The sequence below is a fragment of the Culicoides brevitarsis genome, chromosome 1, assembly GCF_036172545.1.
Source record: "Culicoides brevitarsis isolate CSIRO-B50_1 chromosome 1, AGI_CSIRO_Cbre_v1, whole genome shotgun sequence".
In the NCBI taxonomy this organism is placed as follows: Eukaryota; Metazoa; Arthropoda; class Insecta; order Diptera; family Ceratopogonidae; genus Culicoides; species Culicoides brevitarsis.
This window is the reverse complement of record NC_087085.1, coordinates 14,640,115-14,653,898: the sequence shown is the minus strand read 5'-3', so window position 1 is coordinate 14,653,898 and position 13,784 is coordinate 14,640,115. Positions and strand designations below refer to the sequence as shown.

The 13,784-nt window shown below is 37.1% G+C and overlaps 7 protein-coding genes across 8 annotated transcripts; 3 read left to right on the top strand and 4 right to left on the bottom strand.

Moving 5' to 3' along the window:
* Positions 1-57: 57 nt before the first annotated feature.
* LOC134833274 (aladin-like) lies at positions 58-1,607 on the bottom strand. The gene is made up of 2 exons (XM_063847544.1): positions 1,014-1,607; positions 58-958 (listed from the first exon to the last, which is right to left on the bottom strand). The coding sequence occupies exons 1-2, from the start codon at positions 1,551-1,553 to the stop codon at positions 113-115; spliced, it is 1,386 nt and encodes a 461-aa protein (XP_063703614.1). The 5' UTR covers positions 1,554-1,607; the 3' UTR covers positions 58-112.
* A 757-nt stretch (positions 1,608-2,364) lies between these two features.
* Positions 2,365-3,797, top strand: LOC134837318 (uncharacterized). Its single transcript, XM_063852689.1, has one exon. It carries the CDS (start codon positions 2,365-2,367, stop codon positions 3,676-3,678), a length of 1,314 nt encoding a protein of 437 aa, XP_063708759.1. The 3' UTR covers positions 3,679-3,797.
* On the bottom strand, positions 3,640-4,932 carry LOC134838058 (uncharacterized). The gene is made up of 4 exons (XM_063853502.1): positions 4,766-4,932; positions 4,458-4,702; positions 4,234-4,403; positions 3,640-4,175 (listed from the first exon to the last, which is right to left on the bottom strand). The coding sequence occupies exons 1-4, from the start codon at positions 4,926-4,928 to the stop codon at positions 3,704-3,706; spliced, it is 1,050 nt and encodes a 349-aa protein (XP_063709572.1). The 5' UTR covers positions 4,929-4,932; the 3' UTR covers positions 3,640-3,703.
* A 197-nt stretch (positions 4,933-5,129) lies between these two features.
* Positions 5,130-7,573, bottom strand: LOC134836986 (titin-like). Its single transcript, XM_063852288.1, has 2 exons — positions 7,507-7,573; positions 5,130-7,439 (listed from the first exon to the last, which is right to left on the bottom strand). Exons 1-2 carry the CDS (start codon positions 7,520-7,522, stop codon positions 5,176-5,178), a joined length of 2,280 nt encoding a protein of 759 aa, XP_063708358.1. The 5' UTR covers positions 7,523-7,573; the 3' UTR covers positions 5,130-5,175.
* An 824-nt stretch (positions 7,574-8,397) lies between these two features.
* Positions 8,398-10,521, top strand: LOC134836988 (uncharacterized). 2 transcript variants are annotated; one of them, XM_063852289.1, is made up of 3 exons: positions 8,398-8,434; positions 8,485-8,910; positions 8,966-10,521. In XM_063852289.1, exons 1-3 carry the CDS (start codon positions 8,425-8,427, stop codon positions 10,462-10,464), a joined length of 1,935 nt encoding a protein of 644 aa, XP_063708359.1. In that variant the 5' UTR covers positions 8,398-8,424; the 3' UTR covers positions 10,465-10,521. The 2 variants fall into 2 exon arrangements, with proteins under 2 accessions (XP_063708359.1, XP_063708360.1); XM_063852290.1 differs by having other exon boundaries at positions 8,416-8,434; positions 8,488-8,910.
* LOC134836990 (histone H2A, sperm-like) lies at positions 10,452-11,178 on the bottom strand. Its single transcript, XM_063852293.1, has 2 exons — positions 11,046-11,178; positions 10,452-10,993 (listed from the first exon to the last, which is right to left on the bottom strand). Exons 1-2 carry the CDS (start codon positions 11,050-11,052, stop codon positions 10,563-10,565), a joined length of 438 nt encoding a protein of 145 aa, XP_063708363.1. The 5' UTR covers positions 11,053-11,178; the 3' UTR covers positions 10,452-10,562.
* A 254-nt stretch (positions 11,179-11,432) lies between these two features.
* On the top strand, positions 11,433-13,404 carry LOC134836989 (uncharacterized). Its single transcript, XM_063852291.1, has 2 exons — positions 11,433-11,608; positions 11,667-13,404. The coding sequence occupies exons 1-2, from the start codon at positions 11,553-11,555 to the stop codon at positions 12,892-12,894; spliced, it is 1,284 nt and encodes a 427-aa protein (XP_063708361.1). The 5' UTR covers positions 11,433-11,552; the 3' UTR covers positions 12,895-13,404.
* Positions 13,405-13,784: the final 380 nt, after the last annotated feature.

The window sequence follows — 13,784 nt, the reverse complement described above, 5'->3', positions numbered from 1 at the left end:
AATCAAATAATTTCGACTTAAAATGTTTTAATTATGAGAAAAATTTAAAAAAAATACTAAATTTATACAAAAAATATTTTATTTAACGAAAAACTTTATGAAAAGTACGACTTTAGACGAAAGGAAAATATTGAATTCGCCCACTTGACCATCCAATTGTTAGCACATTTGTCTCTTTCGTGTCTTGGAAGCAAATTGTCGACGGAAATTCATTGCCCAATCCATTAATTAAACCCAGAGCTGTTACATTTAACAAAAATTTCCTTATAGAAACACTGAAAACCGCAATAGCATTTGTCTCTTTGAACGAAATTGCCAACAAATTCCCCTGCGGACTCATACACATCGTTTGTGCCTTTCCGCCGATCTCCATTCCATCGACTTCCATCTTAGACAAGTCCACAACAGGCATCGCTTGCTTACTATTACTTCCGCTCGTGAAGACATAATCATCAACGAACCCCAAGCTATACAGGAACGGCTCTTCCGTCGTAATAAACAACAAAAATGTGCTGCACGGCGACCAAACGAGACTCTGAATTGTGCCACAGCCGATAATCCAGCGATCCATTGTCCAATTATTGGCTTTCCAGATGCGAAAAACGTTTGTGGTTGTTGTGGTGCAAAGTGTGCTTGCGTTTGGGGCCCATGCGAGAAGAGCTGCTGGTGAACCAACACGTTTCAATGGTTGACACTTGTTACGATCGACATCCCAGATCAAGACATCGGCATCTGATGAACTCGCAGAAGCCAAAAGAGTTCCATCGGGATTCCATTGAAGCGAAGTGACGGGAGCGTGGGATTCGTGTTTGAGAAGTTGCGTTTGTTGCTTGATCGGAGCGTTTTGGATGAAATTTTCGATTGTCCATAGGAGAACGCCGTTTTGTGTGCCAATTGCGAGTTCTGAGGGACTCCATGGGCGCCATGCCATGCAACAAATTCCTTTTTGTAAGCCATGCTGTGAAGAAAAATGATTAAAATTCGTCAAAAATTTTAAGAAAAATTAAATTTACCTTCAAAATCGGGACAATTCCTTGTTTATCACTGTACAACCGAACACTATCATCTTCCGCAGCAACAGCCAACTTGAAAAAATTCGGATGCCAGCAAATACATCGAATAGGACTCTGTGCCCAGTTGCGTGTTTGCGAAAATTTTGCAATACTCTCAACGCCTTGAATCTTCAAATGTGGTCTGAAGAAAACTTTGATTTGTCTCCCAACATCCAACACTCGAATGACATAACGAGCTCCTGCGCCGACCAAATTCTGTTCCTTTGCGGCAGCTTCCAGCGCAGAAAATAGCCCCTTTTCAAAGTACGTTCGGATAACAGCTTTCACGATTGATTCTTCCACTTGAACGAGGACATTTTTCTCGTCGCGAGCACGACTTGCGTGAAAAAGTTCGCGATTTATGTTGATTTCGGGGTAATTTGAGAACGAAAGGGAGCCAGCATTGAGCTCGATGGAAGGCAGCGACGTCACCATTCGTTCATTTTTCGCGAAATTCGTTGTTTCATTTGGATTGTGGGGAAAATTGTACAGAGAAGACATGATTGTGAAATTTTTTACCCGGTAATTTTTGTCTGTTATTTGTTGTCGTTTGTATTGACATGCGAGGGAATGTGACAGAGAAGCTGAAATGTTAAAAGGGGAAAAATTTTTTGAAATTTTAATTTTTTTCATGTCGTTAAATTAATTTTAAGGGATTTAAAAAGTTAAATTTCAAAAAAAAATAAAGAAAAAATATTAAAATTAGAAAAAATTGTTAAAAATAATTAATTTTGAATTTGTTATGAAAAAAATTATTAAAAATCATACAAATTCTATTGATATTGAGTTAAGACTTCAATAAATGTTGAGATCGTGACTTCGTTATCCTTGAATAGTAAATGCAATTTTGCGAGAAAAATGAATCTCTTAAGTTTTAAATTTTTAATTTTACGATTTTAATAATTTTTGAAAAGATTTTTCTCAAATTTACTGAATTTATCATAAATATTTTAAAAAATAAGAATATTTTTTTTTAAATCGTTAGAATTTCTTAAAAAATGTCAATTTAATTAATTATAAATAATTTTTTAAACCTGTTTCGTCGAAATTCTAATAAAAGCCCTTCTTGTGAATCATTAGAAAGTATTTACAGACCAGATTCACGGAATCTCCCCACGTCATCACGATGCTCTCGTAACTTTCTACATAAAAATAACGAAAAATTTACGAGCCACTTTAGTACCGTAAAACAACGCATCCCGTTAACATCTCTTCTCTTTCTCATTCGCGAGTTTTTTTTGTTTGTTTAAACAAAAAACTATTTTTTGTGAGAAATTTTTATTCATATCTCATTATCGTGTTAGCTTTTGCCATGAAAACACTTATCTGTGTTTTATTTTTAACGTCATTTCTCGCGGTGCTCGAAAGTAGAGTTGCCTTGCCGAATAGTTTGATAGAAATTTTATCAGAAATTCCGAAACTTTTCATCGAAGATGCAGAAATTGTTGGATGTACAATTGATATTAACAAAGATTTTAAATTTCCGGAGCCACTTTTGATGACACATCATGCGGAAGGGACAAAACGTGACTTTTTACAACCGCTGAACAACAGCAAAGGCTTAATTCATCTCGATTCCAATGAGGAGTTTGAACTTCATTGCAGTCATGGCTTCAAAGAAACTTTTGATGGGAAATCCCTTAAAGCGAGATGTTTGCGAGGAACAACTTTCGTCATCGAAAATCGTAAAATGACACTAAAAGAAGTCTCGTGCAAGCGAAATACCTTTCACACAACACAAAAGGCGGGAAAATGCAAAAATAATGGAACTCTCATAGAAATCGGATATGAAATCCCGTCGTTGGTACCTGACATCAACAATAATTTGGAAAAAACTTTTCATAAATTGATCACAACTTGCACCGACATCATCAGAGATCGAACTTTTTGGAGTCATGTCACGCTAACGGCAGCAAATATGGGCAAACAGAGTGGCGTATCAAGACCAAGTTTTCTCACAGGGCGCGATCATTTCACGAGCAAGAATTTAAACGCATTATATGGCAAAAATAATCAAATTGAGCAATTAACGAAACTTTTGGGGACTGAAATTGCTCCAAAAATCCTCGTTACTGAGAAACAATTTCTTAATAGAGGTCATTTGACGCCCAAAGCAGATCTAATTATGGGTACAGGACAACGAGCGACCTTTTATTTCGTAAATGTAGCACCTCAATGGGCGAGTTTTAATTCCGGGAACTGGTTAAAGATCGAAGAGAGTGTCAGACAGCTCGTGGCAGAACGAGATTTGATAGCTGACGTCTATACAGGCACCCATGGAGTCATTTCTTATCGCGATATCAACGGGACGAAGCAAGAATTTTATTTAAATTACGATGAAAATGGAAATGGATTGATTCCTGTGCCGAAAATCTATTTTAAAGTCATCGTGGATCGGAAATCTATGAAAGGAGTCGCTCTCATTGGCGTCAATAACCCTTACGTGACCTTGAAAGAGATCAAACGAGACTATATTTACTGTGATGATGTCAGTCCGGAGATAAAATGGGTTCGCAACATACAAGAAAGACCCTCAGATGGTTATTACTACGCTTGTAAAGTCCCAGATTTAGCAAAAGTTGTACAAACACTGCCCGAATTGCATGTGACAGGTCTTTTAATTTAAGTTTTCTTCTAAAAAAAAATAAATATTAATTGTATTTAATTCTAATTGCGTGATTGAACTTTCTTCCTGGCTCGTAAAGGTAATTTTTGGAAACTGCCCAAACACTGCCTTTCCAACCGAAAATCACTTGAGACATGTTTCCCCCATGCAAGTAGACAACATCGTGATATTCCGCAGCAAGCGGCATCTTTGGGTGCCATGACATGATAGCGCCATCTCGTGGTAAAATGTAATAAATTTTGCCTTTTGGATGAACAGCGAGACCTTTAGCGCGTCCCAGAAGTGGTCCGTTGTACGTTAAAGGAACGCGAATCGAAACCGTTGAATGAGAATATTTTCTCCCGCGTTGCTTTTCCATGAATTTGATGGGAGTGAAGCGTAATGACGTGATGTAAGTGGAAAAAAGTCGTCCGTTGTCCAAGAGATACATGACATCGTTGCTACCGATAACAGCTTCCGTGAAAAATGGTTGTCGAGGAAGATAAATGTCGTTAGTTCTGAAAAAATTACCAAAAATTAATTTAAAAAAATTTTTTTTTTGAGGAAAAAACTTACTCAAAAGTAACTTTAACGTATTTTCGCTCCCTCAATGAATAAAGAACAATAAAATCACTCTCGTGAAACGTAAAAAATACACGAGTATCGTATTCGTCAACTACCACGGGATCCATTACCATCGACGTAAACTTCAAAAATTGAAATTCCGGGAATTCATGAACGTGTATCTAAAAAAATTTAATTAAAATCTCATTTTTTAATCAAAAAATATCATTTCTTACCCTTTCATTCAGCAAAATCAGACTGTGAATGGACAACTTTGGCAAACATTGTTTTCCGAAATGACTTCCGCCATTATCCAACACCCACAAGTTGCCCTTTCGATCGATATCTGTGACACGAGAGCTGATTATTTCATCGCAAACCAATCCGGGACGCAAAAATCTCAAAGTTGGGTCTTCAGCAAACACCTTGGGACGAACACTCAAAATGTTTTCAGGCCATGATGCTTCAATTAGAGTTGGAACTAGACAGGAAATGACTTTAAAAACAGTTTTTTGTTTGAATTTTGTCAACAATGGATACTTACTTTTTTTCTGCTTGCGACTTTCGATCGATAAAAAGGCACGATTGCAGTAAATTGAGACGTGAATTACGGAAAAATGAGTGATATTCAAGGATCGGAGGTCCCAGGAGAAGGAAAATTCCAAAAATGTTGCTAAAAGAACCAAAATTCGAAGAATTCCGACCATTTTGTACGATGAATCAAACGAAACTAACATGAATGAACAAAAATTGTTTGAGAGAGTGCAAAAATTTTGCAAGTTCAACAAAATTTTAATGAGTAAAACGTTGTAAAAGGAGTCCGTCATTGACAATGAACGACATCGGGTCACGTTTTGACTCAAATTTACCGTCTTCGGGTTTCAAAAAAGTATTTTTCTTGTAAAAAATGGAATTTTTATTCATAAAAAGCTTTTTTAATGGAAAAATTGAACATTAAGGCACTAAACATTCATGAACCCATTCACCTTTGATGATTTCTCGCATGTCGGCGGAGAACTCGCACTTGACGCAGTTCAATTTCTTCGAACGGTACGACTTGAGATGTTCGCTCATTTCACGAATTTTGTTCGCAGACTTGAATTGCACGCCACACTCGACACAGTAAAGCGAGAATCCGTTATTTAGGGAAATTTGGAAGTCGGCGACGTCTTCTTCGTTCTTCGACACGCAAATACTCTTGAAGTATTCGATGTACTCGGTGTAGTTCGAGGGCTTTAACTCCTGAAAATCGCACTTTGGAACACTAAAAACGACTTCCGGATTGAAAAATTCCCGTTCCACGAGCAAAACTGCATCAGAACTCAATTCGACGTCGTGCTCGAAGATACGGAAATATTTGTACTTGTTCAGAAAGTAGCTGTAAGGCGTATTTTGGAAGAACCTTTTGAAGTCCTTGTGATCGAGATCAATAAGAATCGCATCGAAAATCGTCTCAAACGTCTTTTGGAGCTTCTTGCCGCAAAGCGGAAGACATTTAACGAGCATAATTTCGATGATTGTACGAATGTAGTCGAGGGAGATGTCAACATTTTCCTGCAAACTAGCGAGACTCTTATCCGCTTTCGAGGCGTAGTGACGATAAATCGATTGATCGTTTGGCTGGTTGTGATTCCAAAGGTTGTTCGTGCAGTTTTGTTTGACGGCTTCTTGTCGGATGTTGCCTACAATATGTCGCTGAATCGTGAAACCTTTGAGTTCGACTTTGATTCCGACGCCGGGCCAGTAGAGAAGCTCCTTCAAAGTCAACAAATCAATAAGAGTTTTTTCTTGTTCGACACCTTTGGATAACGTGAGGATGTTGAGTTGCTCATTTAGCTCCATATAATTGTTGCAAAGTTGCGATTGGGTGCCAGAAATCTTTAAACTCAAGTCTTTTGGGCTTTTTTCATCAAGCAACTTTGAAATGTCACACGATTGTTGACTTTTATCGACATTTGCTTGTACCGGAGGCGAGCTAAAGTCAACATCGTTGTTGGAAGATGTCGTCGAATTCGTTCTGGTTCGCGATTTTGGACCAGGTTTGTGCTTTTTCTTGCCTTTTTTAGCTTTTACTGGCGTTTCCATTCTCGGTTCGTCTTCAGGAACGGCTTCTTCTTCAACAGGGGGTTCAATAGTGACTTGACGACGATTGATTTCTTCAATTGGCTTCAAAATCGACGAAGTTACAGGCTTTTCTACGATTTTAGGCTTAACTACAGACTCAACAGGTGCAGTAGATGTCGATGGAACAGTTTCAAGTGCGATCATTAGCGATGGTCTTCGTTGTTGGATTTTTTTGATTGCTTCTAATGGATTCGACAAAGCGATTGAATCGACGTTAATGCTTGAGCGACGTTTAGCTGTTGCTTTGACGCGTTCAACGGGCTCAACAAATTCGGATTTTGGGGTTTCATTTGAGATATCATCGGATTTTCGCTTCATTTTTTCCGTATTTTTAGTAGGACTGACTTCTAAAGTTGAGCGTCGTTGTGAAAGACGTCGAGTTTCAGATATTTTGGCAGGTTTTGAGAATTCTTTTGTACTATTTTTTGCATCATCTGCCTGTTTTTCTACCTGTTGTGATTTCTTTTCTGCAGAAATGTCAGATTTTGTGTCTATTGTTCCTTTTGTGTCATTCTCACATTTCTTCTCTTCGTCCTGTTTCTTTGATAATTTCGGTATTTTCCAACTGTCGAAGAGAGTGTTGGTCTTCTTTTCCGAACTGTTCGAGGGTTTTGTGTCTTCCGACTTTTTCGTGTGAGATTCAGCTTCTTTTTCCTTCTTTTTATCACTTATTTTTGTTTCTTCGACCTTTTTTGTAGATGTCGAGCTCTTTTGTACTTCTGGCTTTTTAATTTCAGATTTTTTGGATTTTATTTCGTCCTTTTTTGTGTCTTCGTAGTCATCCATTTCCAAATCAATATCAAACTCATCCCGGTTTTTGGAAGATCTACCAAGTAATGCGTTCATTTCGTTCGTCAAATATCTCTTGAACGACTCAGTATTCTTGTCTGATGGATGCAAGTCCTTGAATGTCTTCATTTTGTTGTAGAAACTCGAGTAAAAAGGTTCTTTTTGACTTTCTTTCAACTTTATTTTCTGTCCCAGAAATTTTTTGATGAAAGAGTCTAAGAATTCAGGCGTCTTCCACTCTGGCGGTAATTCATTTGTGCGTTTTTCCAACAAAAACATTTGTACTTTTGCTTGCATTCTTTCGGCTAAAAATAGAGAAAAAATAATTTTAATACGATTTTTTTTAATTTTTGGTAAAATAAAAGGACTTACTTTCCGAATGAGACATGATTTTAATTTTTTTTTGTTCGTTTGCTCTCAAATTACCTTTTTGTTTACGTTTTTGTCGAATCGAAATATTTTTCGAAACCCAGCGGCAAAGAAGATATGCAAATTAACTCGTCAGCGTGCGGTCTCTAACTGAAGATATCAAAAATGAAACTTTTTTTGAAGAGAAGGATTTACGTACCTTTTATGAATCATCAAATTTCACACATTTCTGAACAAAATATTTTTTAAAAATATTTTTAGGGGCAAAAAATGCACAAAAATTGGTAAAGTAGAAATATTTCAGGATTTTATTGACTTTTAATTATAAATCATCTCAGATGGATCTTAAATTTGTGTTTTTAAATTTTTGTAAATATTAATTATTTTGATTTTATTGATTTGTCAGTCTAATTTCTTCTTATTCTAATATTTTTTTCATTCCTCTCCATTTTGTAACGAGATGATGTCGAACACAATCTCATCCACTTCCGCATCCAGGTATTCTTTGAGCGCCGTAGTATTCCTTTCCATCCGATAAATTTCCTTGAAATAAGCCAACGCCAGTATCAATCGATCAAAAAGCTCCTCTTTCTGCAACGCGCTCAATTCTATGTTCTTTTCCAGGTAATGCTTTATCATATTTTCCAGAAATTCCGGTTCCCGCATTCGGTAAGGTACTTCATGGCGTCGCTCCAGCAAAAACATCTGTATGTGAGCTATCACATCTGAAAAAATTGTTAATTACTTTTCATTTAAATAACAAAAGGGACAAAAAATCTTACATTCATGAGTATATGTCGGCATTCTTTGTTTTTTGTTGTGATTTGTTTGTGTCGAGAACGAAAAAAGGGACTCGATGACGATGTCGTTTCTTGTTCGAGATCGACTTTAAACTCCAGATGTTTGGATTTTTGGATAGAAATGGCTCAAAGTAAGTATTTTCAAGCATTTCAGGCGATTTAATTAATTAAATTTATTCAGTAGATGTAGAAAAAGATGTGGAAAAAAGATTGCAAAAGTACATGCAAGACAGACAAAACAGTTCTGAGATACTTGAAGACAGGGAATTCCTCGAGTGTCTTGTTACTGTCTACCTTCAGCTGGAAATTAACCTTTGCGGTGCATTATTAGACGAATTTTTCAGCAAACTGCCATCAGTACTGCTGCGGTTCAAACGTTTCAACGCTTCAATTGACTTGAGAGAATTAAAGGGATCTCTGAAGAAGCAGGCGAAACAGTTATTGTTGGAAATGAACGAGCGTCAAATGGAAAAAGCTGACGTAATGGGTGCCGAACCAGTTGCTGAAACAGTTTCTGAGACTGTTCCTGAGAAAATTCCTGAAAATACTCCTGAAACAGTAACTGAATCAGTTCCTATCCCAATAAAAGTTGAAGTGAACAACGATGGTAAGACGTAAAATTTAAAATTTTCCAAAATTTTTATTTTTTTTTATCATTTTAGATCCGATCGAAACTGAACTTGAGTCGTTTTTACGGTCAAAAGACACCAAAGTGCCTGAAAACTTGATGAAAAAGTCATTTTTGTCGCAAGTTCTTAAAGAATATCTAAATATTAAAGTATCTCATCTCACGGGAGACCAAAGAGGAAAAGCCTACAACGAAGTTCATTGGAACATGAGAGCGTTTAAAGAGTGCGTAAAGCGTCGCAACATCCCATTTGCCGTTTTAAAGGTCGAATGGCTCAAGGAATATCTCCGACGTCGAATCAACAGAGCAATTTCGAGAATTGTATCTGGCGAAGTTGTCCCTCAAGGCAACGACGGAGAGCTTCTTCAAGTAAAACAAGAGCTTATCGATGAAAATTTGGCATCAGAAGCGAAAAACCAAGAAATTGTAGAAGAACAAACGACAGAAACTCCTGAAAATAATCCTCCAATGGATATTGATGAAACAATAAATGACCAAAATATCGCTCCAGATCCACAAAACACACTTGAAGAAGACGAAATTCCATTGGAACACAGAAAAAAGCCACGTTCCCGCTCAAAATACATTTCTTTTGACTTTACACCGTCAGAAGAAGCTCATTTCAAAACTTGTTCTTTGAAAAAAGGTTCCGGCAGAGCTATTTACGATCATCTCTATATATCAAAAGACGCCCAAAAATACATTTTAAACGGATCTCCCGCTGAAAGGTCTTCTCGTGCTACTCTTCAGCTCACAGAATTGCCTTATTGGCCAGATGTGGGAATAAAACTCGTCTTGCCTGACTTTACCATTACCCGTTATTGCGCCTCGAACAAAAAGTACAAATTATTTGAACCAAATTACGTGAAAATTGACAACGAACGCAATTCAAGCGAATTTTTCAAACACGACACAAGTAAAACTTCAAATAGAGTCTTTTCCGGTGCCTTAATTTGTAGTTATATCAACTCGATGCTTGAATGTCTCGAATATTCGGAATATGTGAGTCGAGGACAAATCAAGTACATTTTAGAGAAAATGTTGGAGGATTTCAGTCAATTAGTAACTTGCACGGAAAATGTCTCGTACAGCTATTTTCTGAACGATTTCAAGTATTATCGAGTGTTCGAGCAAAAAGACGTTGAAACAAGCAAATCGGAAATTGTCTTGAATTTATGTGAAACTTTCAATCCTGAGATCGTTTTCAGCATTAAACGAACGAATGAAGAGACAGAAATCGATAAAGACAAAATTTCCGTATATTTTAAAGAATTATTGGAACGAATGAAAGAAGGTGAAGAAGAAGTTTTTGATACGATGATCCCAGAGGGATACTTTTTGTACTGCGTTGGCTGTCGAAAAGATGGAAATTCACCATTAGGTCGATTTAACACGAAACGAATTGCGTACTTGTCTGAACATTTGGGTCCTCATTGCGTGGAAGAGTTCAAATGTGTCAATTGCAATTTTAGCGGAGACATTCCTGCACTTGCAATTCAAAATTGGAAACATTCCTGCGATAAGTTTACATAAAATGTTATTTTTTTAGTAAAATTTTTTATCAAAATACAAGCAATATAAAAAAAAATCTTAAAATCTATTTTTTTTCGTCAATGTTCCGTCAAATATTTTTAATAATCTTGGCTTTGGATGTTGTTGCGCGACATATTTTCCTTGTCACTCTGATTTTTCGTGGTTTTTACAGGTAAAAGAACTTTCTCGATGTTTGGAATGACGCCGCCTTCGGAAATTGTGACGCCGCCGAGGAAAGTATTCAATTCGTCGTCATTTTTAACGGCAAGTGTGATGTGACGAGGAACAATTCTGGCTTTTTTGTTGTCACGCGCGGCATTTCCTGCCAATTCGAGGACCTCAGCGCTCAAATACTCCATAATGCCAGCGAGATAGACAGCAGCTCCGACCGAAATCCGTTCTCCGTAGTTGCCTTGCTTGAGTTTGCGATGTACGCGACCAACGGGAAATTGAAGACCAGCTCTCGAGGAGAGAGTTCGCTTCTTCATGGATTCCTTGCGTTCTTGGGAAGCGTCGGGATTGCGAGGACCTAAAAGAAAGTTGTTTAGTTTTTCATTTTTTTACGAGAAAAATTGACTTACCAGGCATTTTTTAAATTATTTCAAAGTACGGGACAGTTTTGAGTAAAAAATGAAGGTTAAAATTGTTAATTTTTCGTTTGGAATGTAATTTTTTAACAAGAAACTCTCGGCTTGCTCGTCAATTGGAATCAACTGAAATTCGCGCTCAAAATTTCATTTGACATTTGCAGTGACGGAGTTCAAAAAGGGTTTTTGAGCCCCATTTTAATAAATGTTTCAATAAAAATTATTTAAATTTTCTTTTATCGAAAATATTTTAAAAAATTTTCACAAAAATAAATTTTAATATGATTTTTTTTAAAGAAAATTATAAAAAAATTTAAAAATAAAATTCATTTTTCGCGGCACTGCAAGAAAATTAAACGTCAAAAAAAATTGACAACTTGACGGAAAATTTTTTGTGATGAAAAAATAATTTTTAGTAAAAGTCCCTCGTTTTACCGTGTAAAAACCCTTGATTTAAAGGGTTCATTTGACTCGTAACTGCAGATATTTGACGAAATTGCAATGAGCGATCCGGAAAACCAAGAGATTAATGCAACGCAACGGAGTACGCCCAGAAGGTGAGTTCTTCCCATAACTTTTTGCACGAAAATTTCTCCCATTTTTGTTCATTTTCAGCTCTGGCAGTTCAATTTCTCCGTCAACTTCGTCGACAACCTCATCCACGGGCTCCGCAAAGAGTGCCGTTTCCGAATGTTTGGGCGCCTGGTTGAGTTATTTGCAGTTGTTGAACAACTTGGTTGCTTCAGGATACCGTTTAACGCAATGCATCTCCACGCTAGAGGGATGGACAAATGCCGAGTCGCAAGCAACGCCCGCCAGCGCTACAGCCTACCAAATTTTATCGGCATGGGACGAGTTGGCGAAAGCAACGAGCATCGCGACATCCACTGTCAAGTCACACATTGTCTCGAAATTGCAGGATTTCATTACGCAGCCCGTTGCTACCTTCGAAAATGAGAACGAATTGCAACGTGCTCGCGAACACAATCAATATGTCGTGCACGATTCCTTCCAAACTCTCACAAACCTGCAACATCAATTTTCCGTGGCGAGTTGTGAGTTTTTCGTTCAATGCATCTTCCAATCGGGCTATCCGGTTGAACCAACAAATGCTGTTTCGTGCACAACGCAGGGACTCACATTGACCGATATGCGATCTCAAACGCCAAGTCCCGCGGGTTTATTGAAAGCGGATCATCTAGTCAAGGCATGTGAACGTTTCGGCTCCGGATCGACTCACGCATCATCCGATCATCAATTTGAGCAAATTCGTGGTCCAAGTCCCATTCAAGGTATGGGTCATTTAGATCACATTCGAGGTCCTTTACCAAACCCGGGGCATTTGTTGACGATGAAGACTCCTTTTTATCGCGGTTCACGAAGTCCCTTGAATTTTCCGCTGTTTCCGTCAAATGGGCAACGTCGATGGTCCGAAACGGCAGCTGTTCAAAGTGCTGCGGCGCAAGAAGATGAAAACCAGGCACGTCGTTGGAGTATGCCGTGGGAGCACAAGACTGACAAACAAAGTTCACGCATGCCGATAAGTAAATTAGCGGTTCCCATGCATCAAACCGGTCCTCCGCCTCCCGCGAAAACGAGTGGCGATCGCAGTCATAGTATTACATCGGAATCCAGTGTCGATGGTTTGACGGAAGCCATACAGCTGCTGTCATGCAAACCCGTGCAACGTACATTGCCGATGCAACATTCGATTGGAGCGCCCTTCATCGAGGAACCAGGCGGGATGTACGGCATTTGGAGTACGCCACAAACGCAAGTCTCACCCCACTTACGTTTCATGCGCGAACAAGAAAAGTCATTTGATGAAAATGCCCCACCGTAGTAATCTCTCTCTTTCACACACACACACAACCAGACACGAAAAAACACTCAATGCAGGGTCATTGAGACCGTACTCGTAACTAATTAATAATATTTAGCTTTTGATAAACCTCTTAGGGATCGAATCCTCACAAAGTTTCTCTCTAGACCTTTTTTGATAGTCCAATAAGATGTTAACCCTGATATCATTATAGATTAATAAGAAGTGATGTTATAATTGTAAAACTGAAAACTTTATAAGAAAAGGACATTTTGACTGCCCGATTTATGTATTGAATGTTGATTACATTATATTATTATTATATTGATTATTATTAGATTCGTAAGTTTGTAACTTTAATTACAGCTGCAAAGAGACGATTAAAGATATTTCGATTGAATTGAAGAAACAACTAACAGTCGTGAATCATTGTGATGAATGTTAGCGATGCAACAGATGTACTTTATAAGTGCAAGAAAATTTGTTTTTTTTTTGTTTTATGAAAAATTTTAATACTAATAGAACCATATTGATGGAAAAAATAAAATAAATAAACATAAAAAGTGCACGTTTTTTTTTAATTTTCATAAAAAATATTTCAAATCTCAACAGAAATATTGATCTTCAAGTAAATAGGTAAACTTTTTTTATAATATGAAAATTTACTCCAAATAATTCTATGTGAGTTCAACAATTCAAAAATTTAATAAAAAAAATTAGTACCAAAATGGTCGATTTTTGTCATAAATTTAAAAAAATTTCAAAAAATTGCTAATAAAAAATTTAAAATAAAAAAAATTAAAATTAAATTTAAAAAAAATTAAAAAAAATGGTCGATTTTTGTCATAAATTCAGTATACCTATTTTTAAATTTTCCAAAGAAAAAATTAAATTTTATTGTTTGAAATTTA